Source organism: Lissotriton vulgaris, chromosome 1_1, assembly GCF_964263255.1.
Source record: "Lissotriton vulgaris chromosome 1_1, aLisVul1.2, whole genome shotgun sequence".
NCBI lineage: Eukaryota > Metazoa > Chordata > Amphibia > Caudata > Salamandridae > Lissotriton > Lissotriton vulgaris.
Window position 1 is genome coordinate 193,260,979 of NC_141685.1, and position 19,867 is coordinate 193,280,845.

The 19,867-nt window shown below is 41.5% G+C and overlaps 1 protein-coding gene across 3 annotated transcripts in view; it reads right to left on the reverse strand.

The window, feature by feature from the left end:
- The window catches only part of LOC147738151 (vomeronasal type-2 receptor 26-like), a 249,576-nt gene that overhangs the window by 84,891 nt on the left and 144,818 nt on the right, over window positions 1–19,867 (reverse strand). The window contains exon 1 of one of the 3 annotated variants that reach the window (XM_086952163.1): window positions 3,388–3,603. The exons of the other annotated variants lie outside the window; for them this stretch is intronic. Coding sequence (XP_086808289.1) covers window positions 3,388–3,603 — 216 coding nt within the window. Of the gene's footprint in view, window positions 1–3,387; window positions 3,604–19,867 lie in introns of those variants that run through there. 3 annotated transcript variants of the gene reach the window in all.

A 19,867-nucleotide genomic window follows, 5' to 3' on the forward strand; every position in this document is an offset into this window, starting at 1 on the left:
GTTACCCTAGTGGGGGTACGTTTTTTTCCAAACTTAAAAAGTGATCAGCGTACCACAAAGTTGTTCTGGCCAAAGAATCAAGACATTGTGCAGCTTTTGTAAATCCCTGTGGAGATTTTCAATTTTGGAGAATGCCTTTTGGCTTGGTGTCTGCTGCTTTAATTTTTCAATGTGTCATTAGAGGCATTTTGAAAGACCTTTAGAAAACATTATGATGAGCACAAGGTGGAACTGGATGCTTTGCTAGGTGCTCTGTATAAGATGGGTTGAAGACTGAGAAGAGTGTGTGATTTGTATACCAGAAGTAGAATATCTCGGACATGTAATTTGTGGGAAGAAATTGGACCACATCCTATTTGAATAAAGCAATCAAAGAGGTAGCTACCACAGTGATTAGAGAACAACTCCAACCCTTTTTGGGTATGTGTGAGTACTACACCAATTTGTTTCAGATTTTTTCTACTAAAGGTGAGCTCCTTTGTGCCTTGTTAAAGAAAAATGCTACGTTTGTGTGGGTTCATGCTCAGGATTCAACTTTTCAAAAAGGAAAGAAGGAACTGTCCAATTCCCACTTCTCAGTCCTTATCAATTGGGTAAACCTTTGGTTGTCACAGGTGATAGAAGCAGTGTTGGCCTGCGGGCTGCTTTGTCTCAAGGTAAGTGTGAGTCTGAACGTGTTGTCACTTTTGCCTCATGCACTTTGAGAAGTCAGGAGAGACGCTATTCAGTAACTCAATATGAGGTGCTTGTTTGCACTTGGGAGGTTGAGCATTTCAAAATATGTATATTTGGGGAACCACCTATTGTTGCATACTGATCATAAACTATTAGAACCCATGATCAGTGGTACTAATGTCCATTCAACAAATTGCAACTGCCTGGTTGGTCAGATCAAGTGTGAAGCTTTTGGAGAATCATTTTGCGGGAGAGTACGTATCTGGTGGCAAGAATAGCAAGGGGGATTGTCTTTCCCTGATTTCCTATTCAAGTGATGAGACAGAGGATGTTTTGGATGATCATCAGGATACTGATTATTTAGGTTGCAAGTGTAGTCTGAAATGAAGATAACTGTGCTGGTGAACCGGAATGGAAAAATGTACTTGAACAATATGTTGTTTTAGGGAAGGTCATGAACTCATTAAGGATGGTTGGCCTAAAGAAAGAAATATTTCAGTGGAATTGCAGTCATACAGTAAAATCTAGAAAGAATTGTCTGTGGAATCCAAGTTGATTTTCATGGCTGAGAAATATTATCTTCCCATTACCATCAATCATTAGTTATTGCGGATAACTCATCAGGGTAATTTGGGTATGACTTGGGATGTTTATTAGTGGCCAGGTATGTATAGAGATGCAGATAATTTGGTGGTGGTGGTGAGATGTTCCACTTGTTCTCAAAATGATAAGACTTTAAAATGTCTCACACCACTGATGATTGGTGTAGGTCTGAAAGGGTTTGCGACAATGTTTGTCTTGATTAAGGCCATTTTAAATTCTTCCAAATGTCTTTTTGTTGTTTAAGTTGACCACTTGTGCATGAAGCTAGTGCCAAGGCAGTTATCACCCTTCTCACAGATGTTTTTGCCAGTAGTGACTGTCTGCAGTAGAAATTCAAAGCCAGTGTGTTTCCCTTTAGCTATTGGTACTTGAGCAGTAAAAATGATCTTGGTTGTATCAGTGGTGCTCTGCTTCAATAGCTTTTGCTTAAAGCAGAATTAAGAGCAAGTGTGTGTGTATGCTCTTTCACTTCTATGCATGTTTGCTTGTCTATATGTGTGAGAAAGACAATTTCCATTCTGAAATTGGTTTGGATAACAGTGTTTAGTTTGTGTCCACTGAGATGAGACAATTTCTGTAAGGTGTGTGCATAAAGCACAAAAAGGTGCATTTTATATCATCCTCAAAGCAGTGGTCAGGTGGAATGAATGAATAGGGTGGTATCTGAATGTATTAGGGGTGCAATGATTGAGGGTATGGATGGTGAAGATGTTATTCGAGTGATATCATGGTCGTATTACAATAATCCACATATTGACTGATGTTTCCCTATTCGTGGCTTTAAAGGAAAGGAGATGATGGACGGAGTGCTGAAACATTTCATACACTCACCCCCAGTCACAGATCTGGGTTGAATTCCTCATTGTTTTTTTAGCTCACTTCACCACCCCAGTTCAGACCCAGCCATATTCAAATCAATCTTGACCCTGTTCCTCATGGGAACAGTCCAGCCCGAACTGCCGAGCCAGGTCTACCCTGGACCGGGAGTAAGCATCCTAGGACCAGTTTCGGGGTAACACACTCATCAGCCAGGCTAGCTTGGATCCAATGGCAAAGTAAGGAAGGGAACCACGTCTGGGTATACCCTGCCAACTTAGGGCAAACTAAGCTAACACAAGGAGATGATGGATGGAGCGCTGACACTTTTCAGACACTTACCCCCAGTCAGAGAAGGACAGCACATGATCTTTTTAAGTCTTTGTGGTAAATTGCCAAAAATCAGTGGCAAGGTGAAGTGTGATGTGGAAGGAATTATTTCCAATATTCATGTAAGTCAACAGAAGAGTAAAATGAGGTTTGATGTGGTGAAAGTGTCTAAGTCTCATCTTACTGTAAAGGGAGAGTGGGTCAATGTCATGTTACCTATTTCCAAAGTAGTGAAAGGCACTGTTAGATTTGGCATTCCTAACCAAGTTGAAGAAGCGAGGATGGTTGTGCTCTGAAATGAACTAATGGTTAATGGAGGAATGTTACACATGTGGGAAAAGTGCAGAAAGTTTCACAGGGTGATGAAGACATTGGTTTTCTTGAATATGATTAAGGACTTGAGCAAGATATGATCATCAACAAAAGTGTTCAGGAATATGACAAATTAAGGGCATATGCACAAAATCTATGGATAAAAGCGTATGTAGGATTCCAAGAAATTTTGAGACATTTGTTTTGGAGCAATAGGGTAGGGTTTATTAGTTATAGTGAGCAGTGTAACTAGATTCATTCTTTACTTATATGCTTACAGATATTAAGGATGGTCTTTTTAATTGTGTTATTTGTTACTGTTTACTTTTATTGTTGGAAAAAAGGAGGTATGTTGTATCTGTTCCATGGATTGTATTTCTAAGTTGAGCTTGTGCTTTTTCATTCTGTGTTGGAATGTGGAGTGTTTGTACTCTATTGTTCCAGAGTCAGGAAGAATGGTTGCAGTGCTTGGAGGAAGGTGGCCACCTCCCTCTCGGTTCCAAGATTAGAGTATTTGAAATAAACTTGTGTATAATCATCATACCTGCATCAGCGTGTCATGCCGCTTTACCACATGACTTTCATTGTCTTTAGAGCGGTCTGATGTGGACTTCTTTTTGAGTCTTGACTTACTCATGTGGGAGGTCTTACCTGCTTAAAGTTAGGGTGCCACCAGATGGCGCTGTCATTGAGTATGAACCGTGCTTCCCCTGATGAGCTGGTACTGAAGCTTCCCACTTTGTTGGTGGTGACGTTTACAAGAGAATAGTAAATCCAGTTCAAAATATCAAACCGCGCAGGAGGGTCCCCTTGATCATTGAAGTGGATCTCATCACCAGAGGTGGTTTTAAAATGAAGATTGCGCATATAGTGGTGTAGCTGCCAAGGAGAAATGTGGCATATCAATTGGATAAATCTAACAAAAGCATCAGTCACCAACTGTCTCTAAGGAAGAATAAGCCCTGGCTAATGCAACTATGCTCCTATTCAGTGGATGTGTTATTGTGGGGTGGCAATTGCATCATGTAGTGACGGTCAGCTATAGAAGTTGAAATTTGTTCTATTCAGATCACGCCCCTGTCCTTGTAGACATTGACCTTATCCCCTTTTCCCCTCACCCAGGCTGTTGGCACTTTAACATTCCCTTCTCCTTGATCCAAATTTTTGTCAAAAGTTTAACTCCTTCGCCTCTGAGTTTCTTGCTATTAACAATACTCCTGGCTCCCCTTTTGTTATGGTTTGGGATTCTTTTAAGGCTGTTGCCAGAGGTTTTATCATTAATTTTGTTTCACAAAATAAATCCATAGAAGCCCAATCCACTCAATTACTCATTAAAATTAAAAAATTATAATATTCATATTATCACCCAAATGATGAATCCTCTCTGAAAAATCTTATTGATGCAAAACTTACCTTTAACAGACTCTCTACTGATGCAGCCTCTATTTTTCCATTAAAAAGCAGTTCCCATTATTATGGGGGTCAGAATAAAATGGGTAAACTATTAGCAATTTATTTAAAAGTCAGAAAAGAAAGAACAAAAATAAAATCTTTACAAGGTCCTGCCGATATTCCTATCTTCAAAGATAACGATATTTTGAACACATTTGTCTCCTTTTACAAGAATTTATACACTCCTAAAAACCCGCCAGATCAGTCTGACCTGCTTTCTTACTTCCAATCGAATTCCTTCCCCTCCATCCAGCCGCATTGATTTTGAATCACTGGATGCTGATATTTCTTTAGCAGATATTTCCCTTGCTGTATCGGTATTGCGACGAGGGAAAGCTCCTGGCTCAGACGCTTTCACCATTGAATTTTAAAATTAGTTTGCGAGCATACTCTAGCCAAATCTTTTACTTTTATTTCTATCTTTCCTTGACAATGGTTCTTCTCAAAGTACTTTTTAAGAAGGGCTGGTTTGCTTGATTGCTAAAGAGGATAAAGATCATTCCCTTAGTAAGAATTACCGTCCGATTTCCTTGGTCAATATAGATTATAAAATCTTTGCAAAGATTCTGGGCCTCCGTATGGATCCTTTTCTTCCTGATCTTATTGGCTCTGAACAATCAGGGTTCATGAAGGGACGACTTGCCTCTGACAACTCACAAGTTCTCTTCAATGTTTTAAATTAAGCCTCTTCTTTGGATCACCCTCTTGCCACGATCCCCTTAGACGCTGAGAAGATATTCAATAGAATTGGTTGGGATTTAATGTTCCACGCCTTAAAAGGGGACGTTTTTTCTTCTAAATTAATTACTTTCATTTCGTTATTGTACTCTGGTCCCCAAGCCTAAATTTCCTTCAACGGTATGACCTCTGATTATTTAATTTTGCGTAGAGGAGTATGACAAGGATGCCCCCTATCCCCTCTACTATTCGTTATTGCTTTGGAACCCTTTTTAACTAAAATTAGACAGGATGACCATATTATTGGATTTCATTTTGATCCCCATCAAGTTAAAATGTCAGTTTATGCAGATGACATTCTTTTATATTGTTCTAATCCTGAATCTTCACCTCCTCCTTTCTTCAACAGATGTTATCTTTCCTTAGCATTTCATGTTATCGCCTTAATATAGACAAATATGAAGTTTTACCTGTAAATGCTCTGTGCCAAAAACATATTTTTGATCATTAAGGGTTTTCTTGGAAACATCTCAAAATCAAATATCTCGGTTTATGGTTTGCTCCTTTATTATCTGAGACATTGAAATAAAATTTGTATTATATTATTAAAACATTGAATAATTCCTTCACGCGTTGGCACCCTCTTTTTCTATCCTGGTGGGGTTATTTAGATTCAATTAAGATGATGCTATCTCCTCTTATCTTATACACCCTCTCCATGATCCCAATTCACAACCCGGAGTATTATTCTAAAAACATTTATTAAATATTAGTAAAATTGTTGTGGAAAGGTAAGCGCTCTCGTATAGCTTTGTCCTTCTTGAAAAAAGACAAACTGAGTGGGGGTCTTAGGTTTCCCGACTTTAAACCGTATCACTCTGCTTTTTCATTAAAACAAACGGCTAGATAGTCATCTACAGATCTTCCTTTATATCCTCCCCTTTGGTTAAAAATAAAAAATGTTATTGCTCCTTTCAATTTTCAAGACATTTTACTTTCACTTCCAACACTGCCTCTCTGCGTTCTCCTATCATTTCCCATTCCTGCAAACTTTTGATCCCTGCACTCTCCTCGTCTTATCCCTCTTTTACCTACCTACATCAGCAACCTATTTGGCACATTAAATTATTAAAAATTCACAATTGTTCTATAGTGGATATCTTGGCATTCTAGAGGTTTAAGCTGGATATCCCGGCTTTCATCTAATGATCAACCTCTTACTTTCACTGATCTCCAAGTTCAATTTTCTCTACCTTCCTCTAGATCACAATATAACCTTCTTCATTCTTCATTCATCCAATATCCTAAAAATCTTCCTAAATCTCATGATGTTCCTAGTTTGTATAAAAGCGTATTCCAAGTCTTAGACAATTCTCCCTTAGCATCCAATATATATAAATCAATGCAATCTCCTCCAGACAGATACAAAACAAAAGTTGAATTAGCTTGGGAAAAAGATTTTTCACAAGAATAGGCAACTTTTACTTGGGATAAAATATGGTCTAAAATTCATCCAGATCTGCAAACACCATACAAACCCTTTTTTTCATCTATCATCAAGCATTATTTTCCCCGTTGCTTTTGGCCTCTATTTCATCCAACACAACCTCCACTTGTTGGCCCTGCCCTTGTCCTACTGCTGATTTAATATACATGCTGTTTGAATGTCCCCAATTCGTCAATTTTGGTAACGTGTTTGATCAAATTAATCAAATATTTAGAGTTTTGCTCCCTTTTCCTTATACATACATCTTTTTAGGTACTCTAAACCCCAATGGCCTCAGTCTCCTCTGAGTTTTAAGCTTTTAGACTTACTCTTAGCTATCACTTTCCTCTTAATAACCTCTAATTGGAAGCAAGCTGATAAAGTCAATTTCAAATCTTGGTGGAATGCAGTCTGTTTTCATCACCGGCTAGATACTAACTATGTCTCCCCTATATCCCTTGCAAATAAAAGGGATCTTTTATGGCTCCCCTTAACAACTTATTTATCCCTATCTGCCTCTTTTAGCGCTGCTTCTAAAAATAGTTCAAACAATGTACAAAACCACCTTAATTTTCCCCTTTGCCTCTTAATCTAGATGATTGTTCCGTTACTCGGTTTGTTTTATAATCTCATTTATTTTCATGCTTACTTGGTTAAATATTTTTGTATAGTGTGTTTCTGACCTTCAATTGCATTCCTTTTTTACTGTATCTCCCCCCCTGTTTTCTTATTATTTTATATGATGCATTTCAACTTTGAATATCATGTGATACAAATATTCTTACCTTTTTATCTTTATGTTAAATATTGCTTCATTATATGGTTATATTGTTATATCTCTTTTTCTTTGCTCCTCTTTAATAAACTCAAACTTTAAAAAAAAGAAGTTCAAAGTCAGTGTGTTTGCCTTTAGCTATCAGTACTGGTGCTGTTTAAATTATTGTAGTTGCATCAGTGGCTCTTCTATAGGTTTTGCCTAAAGGAGACTTAAGTGAAGGTGTGTGTGTGCGTGTGTAAGCACGTGTATGTGCTCATTGACTTCCATACATCTGTGCATGTTTGCATGCCTATATTTGTGAGCGATTGTCCTTGGTTGCACCCATTTCCCATGTGTGTTTGTGCATGCCTGTCTATGAAAACATGTCTATTTGTGTTTACACGTGCCTGATAGAAATAGTTCATTAATTTGTCTTGCGCATAAGGTTTCCACCGGTGTAATAAGAACAGTCAGACTGATCTGAACCTCTACCACGAATGAGCACACGTAACCAACAGGTAAACAATACTGCAAAGCCAGAAAACGTCTTACCACAGCATGGCCCGGTGAGTGAGCATGGGGCGTTTCATGACAAAGGTGCAGCTATTGTGGAGGGTGCCTCATTTATAAACTAACAATTGAATGACTGCTTCATTGTGCATTATTCCACTACATTTGGCTGACTTATATTTTTGATTTGGGCAACAATAGATTTCCAACATAGGCATTCCCACATGCAAATTCCTCCTAATAATATATCTGGAGGGATTACGTAAGCAAGACATTTTGGAAATGGGGAAAATATGCATTATTTAACAACAAAATGTTATTGCTTTTAATACATCAGTGCAATGACAATATCACAAATCCAAGTAAAAGAACAATACTATACATAGCATAGTATTATAAGGAGATCAAATTATAGTGGCTCCACCACAACACCCATATCTTGTGATAGATAGATGAGCATTCTCTGGGTTTGAGAATGGACTCCAACACTTGAATGCACTTTTGCTGCCCACCATTTAGTGGTAGGAGGAGAGATATTAGGGAACTTCCAATATTGATCAATGATTTGCTGTTGGCTATTGCTGGCTCAATACTCACTGAGGTCAGGTCACCTCTACACCCACCACATCTCCTGGAATACACAGGATTGCAATAAAGGGTGAATGGTCAACTGGGACTGTGTTATTTGTAATACGGCACACTTTTCCTCCTTTGTGCCATGGCGCACCTTTCAAAAGGTGTGCTTGGTGCAAGCAGGGACAGTGCACCAGGTGCAAGCAGGTACAGTGCGCTGTATTACAAAGAATGCACTTCCCCCCAGTGTAGCCACAAACAAGTAATGCGCTGGGTGCAAGTAAAATATGGAGCTGCTGTTGCGAATCTGATCCATGATTGACAGTGCGGGCATCATGCTGCCTGCACTTTCAAGAGGAGAGAGTGATCCCTGTGAGAAGTTGGCCTGGTATATGCTGCCCACTAATTAAAGTGGGCACTGTGCACCAGTACAAACACCCCTTATTGATGATTAGGTCAAAGATAACCTTTATGAAAGCTATCCTAGTGGTAGCTATAGAGAACAGCCTTCAGGCTAAGTCTTGAAGGAATGTTAAGCAGCTTGTTATACCAGCCTATAACCTCCCGAATAACCAAATGAAAGTAGAACCACACAAGAGATATATAAAATATCCGTATGTATTACTAAACACTCTCTACTAACCTCTATAAGATATTAGAGCATATGGCACATGATTATTATTCAATAGAACGACAGTAAATAGCACAATACACAGCGGGCTCCAGGGGGGGACCAAACCATATACTAAGAAAGTGGTATAGCAACCACAACTTAACTAGACACAGTGCCTGGAATGAGTAGAATCGCTAGGACCCCAAGTAACCACCCAAGGGAGTGACACAGGGGACCTACGGAGGCTGGGTGCAGTGTCTTATACACCCTCTCCATGATCCCAATTCACATCCCGGAGTATTATTCTAAAAACATTTATTAAATATTAGTAAAATTGTTGTGGAAAGGTAAGCGCTCTCGTATAGCTTTGTCCTTCTTGAAAATAGACAGACTGAGTGGGGATCTTAGGTTTCCCGACTTTAAACCGTATCACTCTGCTTTTTCATTAAAACAAACGGCTAGATAGTCATCTACAGATCTTCCTTTATATCCTCCCCTTTGGTTAAAAATAGATTTTTTTTTTGCTCCTTTCAATTTTCAAGACATTTTTACTTTCACTTCCAACACTGCCTCTCTGCGTTCTCCTATCATTTCCCATTCCTGCAAACTTTTGATCCCTGCACTCTCCTCGTCTTATCCCTCTTTTACCTACCTACATCAGCAACCTATTTGGCACATTAAATTATTACAAATTCACAATTGTTCTATAGTGGATATCTTGGCATTCTAAAGGTTTAAGCTGGATATCCCGGCTTTTATCTAATGATCAACCTCTTACTTTCACTGATCTCCAAGTTCAATTTTCTCTACCTTCCTCTAGATCACAATATAACCTTCTTCATTCTTCATTTATCCAATATCCTAAAAATCTTCCTAAATCTCATGATGTTCCTAGTTTGTATAAAAGCGTATTCCAAGTCTTAGACAATTCTCCCTTAGCATCCAATATATATAAATCAATGCAATCTCCTCCAGACAGATACAAAACAAAAGTTGAATTAGCTTGGGAAAAAGATTTTTCACAAGAATAGGCAACTTTTACTTGGGATAAAATATGGTCTGAAATTCATCCAGATCTGCAAACACCATACAAACCCTTTTTTTCATCTATCATCAAGCATTATTTTCCCGTTGCTTTTGGCCTCTATTTCATCAAACACAACCTCCACTTGTTGGCCCTGCCCTTGTCCTACTGCTGATTTAATATACATACTATTTGAATGTCCCCAATTCGTCAATTTTGGGAACGTGTTTGATCAAATTAATAAAATATTTAGAGTTTTGCTCCCTTTTCCTTATACATACATCTTTTTGGGTACTCTAACCCCCAATGGCCTCAGTCTCCTCTGAGTTTTAAGCTTTTAGACTTACTCTTAGCTATCACTTTCCTCTTAATAACCTCTAATTGGAAGCAAGCTGATAAAGTCAATTTCAAATCTTGGTGGAATGCAGTCTGTTTTCATCACCGGCTAGATACTAACTATGTCTCCCCTATATCCCTCGCAAATAAAAGGGATCATTTATGGCTCCCCTTAACAACTTATTTATCCCTATCTGCCTCTTTTAGCTCTGCTTCTAAAAATAGTTCAAACAATGTACAAAACCACCTTAATTTTCCCCTTTGCCTCTTAATCTAGATGATTGTTCCGTTACTCAGTTTGTTTTATAATCTAATTTATTTTCATGCTTACTTGGTTAAATATTTTTGTATAGTGTGTTTCTGACCTTCAATTGCATTCCTTTTTTACTGTATCTCCCCCCCCCTGTTTTCTTATTATGTTATATGATGCATTTCAACTTTGAATATCATGTGATACAAATATTCTTACCTTTTTATCTTTATGTTAAATATCGCTTCATTATATGGTTATATTGTTATATCTCTTTTTCTTTGCTCCTCTTTAATAAACTCAAACTTTAAAAAAAAGAAGTTCAAAGTCAGTGTGTTTGCCTTTAGCTATCAGTACTGGTGCTGTTTAAATTATTGTAGTTGCATCAGTGGCTCTTCTATAGGTTTTGCCTAAAGGAGACTTAAGTGAAGGTGTGTGTGTGTGTGTGTAAGCACATGTATGTGCTCATTGACTTCCATACATCTGTGCATGTTTGCATGCCTATATGTGTGAGCGATTGTCCTTGTTTGCACTCATTTCCCATGTGTGTTTGTGCATGCCTGTCTATGAAAACATGTCTATTTGTGTTTACACGTGCCTGATAGAAATAGTTCATTAATTTGTCTTGCGGATAAGGTTTCCACCGGTGTAATAAGAACAGTCAGACTGATCTGAACCTCTACCACGAATGAGCACACGTAACCAACAGGTAAACAATACTGCAAAGCCAGAAAACGTCTTACCACAGCATGGCCCGGTGAGTGAGCATGGGGCGTTTCATGACAAAGGTGCAGCTATTGTGGAGGGTGCCTCATTTATAAACTAACAATTGAATGACTGCTTCATTGTGCATTATTCCACTACATTTGGCTGACTTATATATTTTTGATTTGGGCAACAATAGATTTCCAACATAGGCATTCCCACATGCAAATTCCTCCTGATAATATATCTGGAGGGATTACATAAGCAAAACATTTTGGAAATGGGGAAAATATGCATTATTTAACAACAAAATGTTATTGCTTTTAATACATCAGTGCAATGACAATATCACAAATTCAAGTAAAAGAACAATACTATACATAGCATTGTATTATAAAGAGATCAAATTATAGTGGCTCCACCACAACCCCCATATCTTGTGATAGATAGATGAGCATTCTCTGGGTTTGAGAATGGACTCCAACACTTGAATGCACTTTTGCTGCCCACCATTTAGTGGTAGGAGGAGAGATATTAGGGAACTTCCAATATTGATCAATGATATGCTGTTGGCTATCGCTGGCTCAATACTCACTGAGGTCAGGTCACCTCTACACCCACCACATCTCCTGGAATACACAGGATTGCAATAAAGGGTGAATGGTCAACTGGGACTGTGTTATTTGTAATACGGCACACTTTTCCTCCTTTGTGCCATGGCGCACCTTTCAAAACGTGTGCTTGGCGCAAGCAGGGCCAGTGCAACAGGTGCAAGCAGGTACAGTGCGCTGTATTACAAAGAATGCACTGCCCCCCAGTGTAGCCACAAACTAGTAATGCACTGGGTGCAAGTAAAATATGGAGCTGCTGTTGCGAATCTGATCCATGATTGACAGTGCGGGCATCATGCTGCCTGCACTTTCAAGAGGAGAGAGTGATCCCTGTGAGAAGTTGGCCTGGTATATGCTGCCCACTAATTAAAGTGGGCACTGTGCACCAGTACAAACACCCCTTATTGATGATTAGGTCAAAGATAACCTTTATGAAAGCTATCCTAGTGGTAGCTATGGAGAGCAGCCTTCAGGCTAAGTCTTGAAGGAATGTTAAGCAGCTTGTTTTACCAGCCTATAACCTCCCGAATAACCAAATGAGAGTAGAACCACACAAGAGATATATAAAATATCCGTATGTATTACTAAACACTCTCTACTAACCTCTATAAGATATTAGAGCATATGGCACATGATTATTATTCAATAGAACGACAGTAAATAGCACAATACACAGCGGGCTCCAGGGGGGGACCAAACCATATACTAAGAAAGTGGTATAGCAAGCACAACTTAACTAGACACAGTGCCTGGAGCGAGTAGAATCGCCAGGACCCCAAGGAACCACCCAAGGGAGTGACACAGGGGACCTACGGAGGCTGGGTACAGTGTGTGAACACAGGTGCGAGCTCCGTACAACTCTATGAGAAAGTCGCAGTTAGAAATTTACAGTTTAAGTACACTTCGGAGAGGACTTCAAGCAAACCCTTTGGAATATAGAAGGTTCTAAGGCCAGCACGCTTGTGAGTGCTGAGGTACCCATGTTACCTTTCCCAGGGGAGCTGGGTGCATAGGTGTCAAGTGATGTCGGAAATCTTCGTCGTTTTCAATGGCGTGACTTCAAGAAGTGCTGCTGCCATGGAGATTAAAAGTGTCCGGTGGAATCCAAGCCTGGATTCAAGGTGAGAAAAACCTGAATGCAGAGTCTGGGTCACTTCAGAGTGACCAGGGGCTCGGTAGACGAATGCCCACCGATGTCGGGCGCTTCAGGGGAGATGATGGGGTAATTGACTCTGCAGCCACGGGGACCAGGAGACGTCAACAACAAACAAAGTCTGGAGGTGAGCTGTCCCACAAAGGATGTTGAGGGCTGAGGGGTGAGTGTCTGGATTGAACATCAGCAAGCCTTGGCAAATGCAACCCAAGCGGGCAAAGGAAAGCAGGCTCGGTGTGAACCAGCAAGGTCCTGGAGACTCTCCAAGCTAAGGAGATTCAGGGCACATTTGTAGCAACCAGGAAAGCCCAACAGAAATGAAAGTTACCTTCACAGGGACCCACAGGCCAACGGACCAGGGATCATGAAGGGACCTCAAGCTGAATCACAAAATACCAGCCCATGGAACACTCGTGGAGTGTAGGCCGGAAATCTTCAGAGGAAACACTGCTCAGGGTCAAGACTACAGGAGCCCAAAGCACAGCCTCAGGGATCGCCAAAAACCATATGCTGCTGCAAAAGTACACAGCACACAGGGGTTCTGGTTGTTTGATCCCCATGAGGGATACTGGTCTCAGAATTACTGAGAGGTCAGATTAACCTCAGGGATGCTCAGGAACCCTCCTCCTGTGTTGCAGAAATCTTCGCAGTCCTAAGGATCTTGGGAGATGCAAACCGGTCAGATGTGTTAAAGGTGCCTGCCTTGCAGGGGAGTAACTCCTTTATTCCAAGGGAGATTCTTCAGTCATCCAGCGTAGTGTAGATTGTCAAAGTACTTGATTTCTGCTTGCAGAGTTTAGTGCAGGTAAAATATAAAGTCCTGTAGTCAGGTTTCCTACTTTATACCCAAGGAAGGGGTTGGACAAACTCTGGGGACCCTCCTAGGGGAGGGACAGGACAGAGGGGTGGTTACACTTATGTCCTTTGTCTAGTTTTGTGACAGAGCAGGAGCCAATAGCTCTTGCAACAGGTTTGAACTAGACTATGCACAGGGACACCAAATGTGCCCCCAGTGCAGAGCTTCATACACTCTCAAAGTACAGCCACCTAGCCACAATACACTAAATCCTGTCTGGGAGGTGGTCACACCTCCCTGCGACAAGAAACCTATTGACAAGCCTTCCCCTACTCGAGCACCACTTAGCAGCAGGAGGGCAGACTCATGTCTGTGGCTGGCAGCATCCATTTTGTGATGCCCAGGTCGAGAAAGCTGGTACCGGGTAGACCGGTGCCCAGCATTAGTAGTTCCACAAGGGAGGAATCATACCTCCCACACCAGTTACTGCTGTGGAGGTATGATTCTAAGGTGTTTGACACCAAACAAAACATGTTTCTATGCAGCCGTTTTAAAGTTAGCATATACCGCAAGGTTATAATGCACTTAAGTGTATATGGTATGGCTGCATCACAGACAACCCCAGATAATAGATTCTGAAGGCTGCAGAGGGGCTCTGCTCATGCATGGGCACCCTCTCACATAAAACCCAGCATCCTGCCTTCAAAATTGATAAGGCCTGCCATAGGGGTGACTGATAGGTTTATATGTGCAGGGATTAGAATAGATATAGGGAACCTATATCTAAGTAAGGGGTGCATACACCACCTTACACAGACTGCAGTAGCAGACCTGTGGTGTCAATTTTAATGATCTCTCAGGGGTGGCATGATACATGCTGCGGACCCTGAGCGGCTGCTGGGATACCTATGCCCTGGGCACAATGTGTACCATATACTATGGACTGAAAAGGGTACCCCAGTATCCAATCTGGAGTGTACCTCAAGTACATGCAATCAATTTAGAGGAGAAAGCAGCTATGCTTGGGTCATGGATAGCAGGATCCCAGCCCGACTTAGTCGAAAACAGTGAGTCATCAGCAAAAGGCGGGTGTAAACGTAAGAAGCAGATCTACTCTATTAAAATCCCCTTCCAGGCAGCTGCAGTGAGTGACAGCACCAGCCTGCAGGAGGATATCAGGGTGGGGGGCTCCAGGTGAACCACTTTCTCTCCTTTAGAGGGCTGCCTTTAGTGTACTCCTTAGAGGCATGTTTCACTCTGTGTCCATGGCGATAATCGGGTGCAGACGCAGAGGCAAAGAAATTCCCCTACTTGCATGGGACCACGCCCCCATGCAAATGAGGGAATACCCTTTCATGATCACGCTTGCACTACAAGTGTGCCAGCGCTATCAGTATTACAGAATGGGGATGAACAAGTGTCTGCGGCCCCTTCTGTAATACCAAAGTGAGTGCACACGCCAGTTACTGCCTTGGGGCACAATGTATAATACGGCCCCTGGTCGTTCTATTATTTTAGAGAGAGTGGAAAGTATTTCAGAATAGTATTTTACCATGATGGGGCAATTCTAAACCATATGGAAGAAATCACACTCACTAGCATTACATCAAAAGCAAACGGGTGAGGACATTTTACCTGCTCTACATAGCGCCTTAGGGATGAAATATGTAGTGTGCAATCAATTCAACAGAGTGAGGTAGAACGGCAAGGAAATTCGCAGTTTTGGGGAGGGGCATTTTGGCATCTCTCTGCTCACGTTTATTCAAGGGTTCCACCCAACCCTTCCATCATTCCTTAGGCATCAAAATAAGTCTGGGGCATTTATACTTAGTGATTTATTGATATGTGATTTACCTCCCTTCCATGGTGGGCCAAGGGAGACATTAGCCTCTAACAAGCTGTATTCTTGAGGCTCACTCAAAGCAGATTGTTGAGGGCTAATGTGTGATTCTCTTGTAAGTCTTTATAAAAGTGGGGTCTGTGGAGATTACATTTGGCTTGGAAAATCTGGAACAACTTCATTGGCTTAACAAATTTAAGGACTACACCGATCTTTATACGATCATTAAGGCCTTTACATTCCCATGAATGTGGTAACATAGGTCATAGTGGCTGAATGAACGGCTGTCCACTGCCGACAGGCTCCAGAGCCAAGTGTTGTGCATGCAACCCAGGATCCCTCATGCAGGAGTTGTATCTTGTGAATTGGGACAAACCAGGGTGAAATTTGCCTCATGGCAACCAGAAGATGATCCAGTTTTTAGTGACTTTTTCCGGGGAGGATCAATTCACTCTGTCTGATAGGCAATAAATAGCAAGCTGTTTCTTCATGCCCTTTTCCTAGCAACTTCAGCTAGTTCCTACTTCCTCCATCCTTGATGCAGCAATGAGATGGGAAACAGTAAATTGTAGTTCGAAACTGCGTCTTCCAGTTCATTAATGTGCACCCGCCTTTTTCACTATCCACTATGTTGCCTAAGTATTGCCGTAGTAGAGCGACAAGCAGACGGGGCAATTTATCTGGGCAATATGCCAGGCTGCATGCCCCAAAGCTCTTATGCTTCATGATCTAGCATCTGCATTATGAAAAGGCTCATGTTTAGAATGAACCAGCAAAGCCATCAGGTTCAACCATTAAGTCATATTTCCACGTAAAGTTCAAGAAACTTGATCACGATTCAAGAAGTGCCCTAGAGCATCCCCAGTAACACCACAGAGCCCCCTGCAATGACACTGTACTGGTCACTCTGATTGACTGACTGAAATATTTGTAGAGCGCACTATTGCTGAGGTGTCTTGGCGCTGGGGGAATGTGAAAGGCAGAACAGCAGAGAAAATTAGAGTTGCGTGAAGAGCCAGGTTTTAATGTTTTTCCTAAAAAGCATACGGAAGGACTGAAGTCAAAGTTGGACGGGGAGGGAATTCCATAACTTAGCTGCTTGGATTGAAAAACTTTTCCTGCCCATCTTACTCTTTTTTCTCGGAAGCTGTACCAGTCCAGTGTCAGTAGATCTTAGACAACGCAATGGAACATCCCGAGGGAATAGAGATTGTAGTTTCATTGCGCCTCCTCCATAGAGGGCTTTATGAACTAGGCAGAGGGATTTAAACTCCACCCACTGTCTCACTGGAAGCCAGTGGAGTTGGTTTCCACTGGCAGAGGTGGGGTGGTGTTTAGGTTACCTAAGCAGTACTCATGCTGCTGCATTTTACACTGATTGAAGTTCAGAGAGCTGCTGTGCTCCGTCGACAAGGTAGAGGATGTTGCAATAGTCTATTCTAGATAGCACTAAAGCACCTACCACCGTTTTCCTTAGGGACTCCGGCCCATGGAGACGAACATGACCTACCACCTCAGAGTGGGACCCTGTGAACGAATAAATTATGTTACCCCGCATGGCATGGTATTGCAGAGTAATGGTAGTTGCGTTGTGTTGGAATGCGTGGTAATGGTATTCGTTGGTCTTCGTTGTAAAACATTCATTGTAATGGCTGTTTACCCAGCTTACACTCCAAGTCAACTCCACAACACACCATCTCCTGTCACAGAGTCAAGAGTGATACCACCACCATCAAAGATACCATCTGTGGCCACATCCTCACTCATCAACCAGGCTCAAAGACTTTGTCAGGGGTGACCATAAGCACAAGTGTTTTTGGGAATTGAGACAGGTGTCAATGTAGAAAGTCAAACACTTGGGCCCAGATGTAAGACCAAACAATTTGCGACTCGCAAATTGTGTTGCAATAGAAATTGGTACGTACAACACTGTCTGCAATAGTGATTGTGATTCCTAATGGGGTTCCAAATTGCATGACTCATGCATATTCCATGGCACTCGCAATTTGCTACCCCATTTGGAATGGCTGGCCCGCCAAGGTAGGGTGGCCTGCTGGGCTCAATAGACCTTCATGTCTAGGACTGCTTTTCAATAAAGCATTTTTTAAATGCAGCCTGTTTTCCTTAAAGGAAAATGGGATGCATTAAAAAAAAAAAAAAAGTTTGTGTTTAATTTTTTAAGTACAGGCAGTGGTCCCTGGGACCACTGCCTGCCCTTAAAAAATATTGTTAGAGCCCTGGGCACCCCTTCCCGTTTGTGAGTGGTTTACCACCCTTATGTGAAGAGTTGTAAAATACAACTGTTTTGCTGGCCGACAGGGTGAGGTGCCCAGCCCAGCCGCATCAATGGGAGACTCTCCGGCTCCTGGAAAAGAATTGGAGAACCCTTCTAGGCTGATAAGGCTGTTAGCCACCTTGGGGCTAACAGCTTTATCAGCCCGGACCAGAACAGAGAGTGTGGCCTTAACTGACTGGGGGCTACCCCGGGGGACCTCTGGATTGCCCAATGGGCATCCTGAGTCCCCTCTCCATGCAGCAAACTTACACTGACAGCCTTTGCCTCTTCTCCACACCAGGGTGTGTCTTCATGTCCTGAGCCATGGGTGGCCTCTTCTGTTGGGTGGCGGCGTGGAGATTAAAAGTGTCTGTTGGAATCCAAACCTGGATTCGAGGTGAGAAGAACCTGAAAGTAGAGGGGACAGAGGCTGGGTCACTTCAGGGTGACCAGGAGCTCCGTAGACGAATGCCCACCGATGTCGGGCGCTTCAGGGGAGATGATGGGGTCACGCCTCCGATGCACTCTCTAAAACCCATGTGCCTATAGTACAACCAGCCACCTTCCAGTGTGACAAAGCTCACCGTGCCAGTGGTACCCCACCTGTTAATTTGACAGTGGTTACTCTGGTACCTGTCCCTTTAGCTGTCCCACAACATTTCAGTGCAGACCGCAATAAATTTGGAACTTTTATGAATTAGTGTCATCTTCATTTTCTTTGTAAAACTAAGGCTTTTTCCAATAATGCTACTGAGGTGGCTTTTGTAATATCCTACCTGGCTGGCACTCCAGCCACTTGGTCAATCCCATTATTCAATAACGACAATCCGATTTTGAAAAACATTGCTGCCTTTAAGGATCAGATGCATTGTCTATTTGCCAAACATACTTTCTTACAGAATAGTGACACCAAATTACTTAACTTATGGCATGGAAAACAGTACTTGCTGACCTATATCTCTACTTGCAATCATTTGCTATCTGAGACTCATTGGCCACAGGAAAAAAGAACTACCTTGTTTTATTGGGGTCTCTATGATTAGCTTAAAGACATCTTGTCTCAGGTGGTAGATACTCCTTAAGACTGCAATGGATTTTTTGATCTAGTGGTAAAGCTAAATCACCAAATGAATGAATGGAGGGGAGAGAAAATCAGAGCTAATACCCCTCATGTTTATATGTTCCGTGGGGAAAAAATAATGAGTTTATGTCCTCTTCTCCTCCAAAGCCCATGCAAATAGGGGGCATAGGGGCCCTCTGATTAAAGAAGAGAAAGACAGTCTTTAAATATTTGCTTGTATTGTGGCAAGGGTGGGCATTATGCTCGTGAATGTCCCACAAAACCCAAATCCCTCCTGGCTAAGAAGACTATGACATTTATTGAGTGGACTAGCTTTCTTGATGGATCAAGAACATTAAAAGGATTGCAGTCCTTATGGATTAGCCGACTCAGTCTGTGAACAGTCTGTCATTTCACTATTAAGGTAACCATGATTATTACCAATACTAATAGAACCACTCTTCTTAATTTGTTGGCCTCCAATGCAACAGGTAACTTTATGAATATGCAATAGGCCCAAAAATACGATATTCCCTATTTACAGAAGGGAGAACCTGAACTGGTCAGGCAAATAGATGGTACGGAATTGTCGTCAAGGTTAATTGTCATGCAACCTCTAATATTGATTTGCGACAATTGATATTTTGAATAAATCAACTTTGATCTGATTGATACCCCTACAGTTGAAGCCATACTTGGTGTACAATTGTTACAGTTACATCATCCTAGAATAGACTGAGTCAAGCGCACGATCACTCAAGTACTGTTTAGAACATTATTACCAAGAAGCAATAGACTTGGCGTTCCGCTTCTTTGTGCCTCATGTCTTACTACAGATACCGCAAGCATTCCTCCTCCGTATCTATAGTATGCTGAAGTGTTTGATAAAACCAAAGCTACCACATTACCTCCACACCGTACTTTCAATTCTCAAATTGATCTAGTTCCAGGGACCACATTGACATGTAGCAGGATTTATGCCCTTTCAGAACCTGAAACACAACACCTAAGG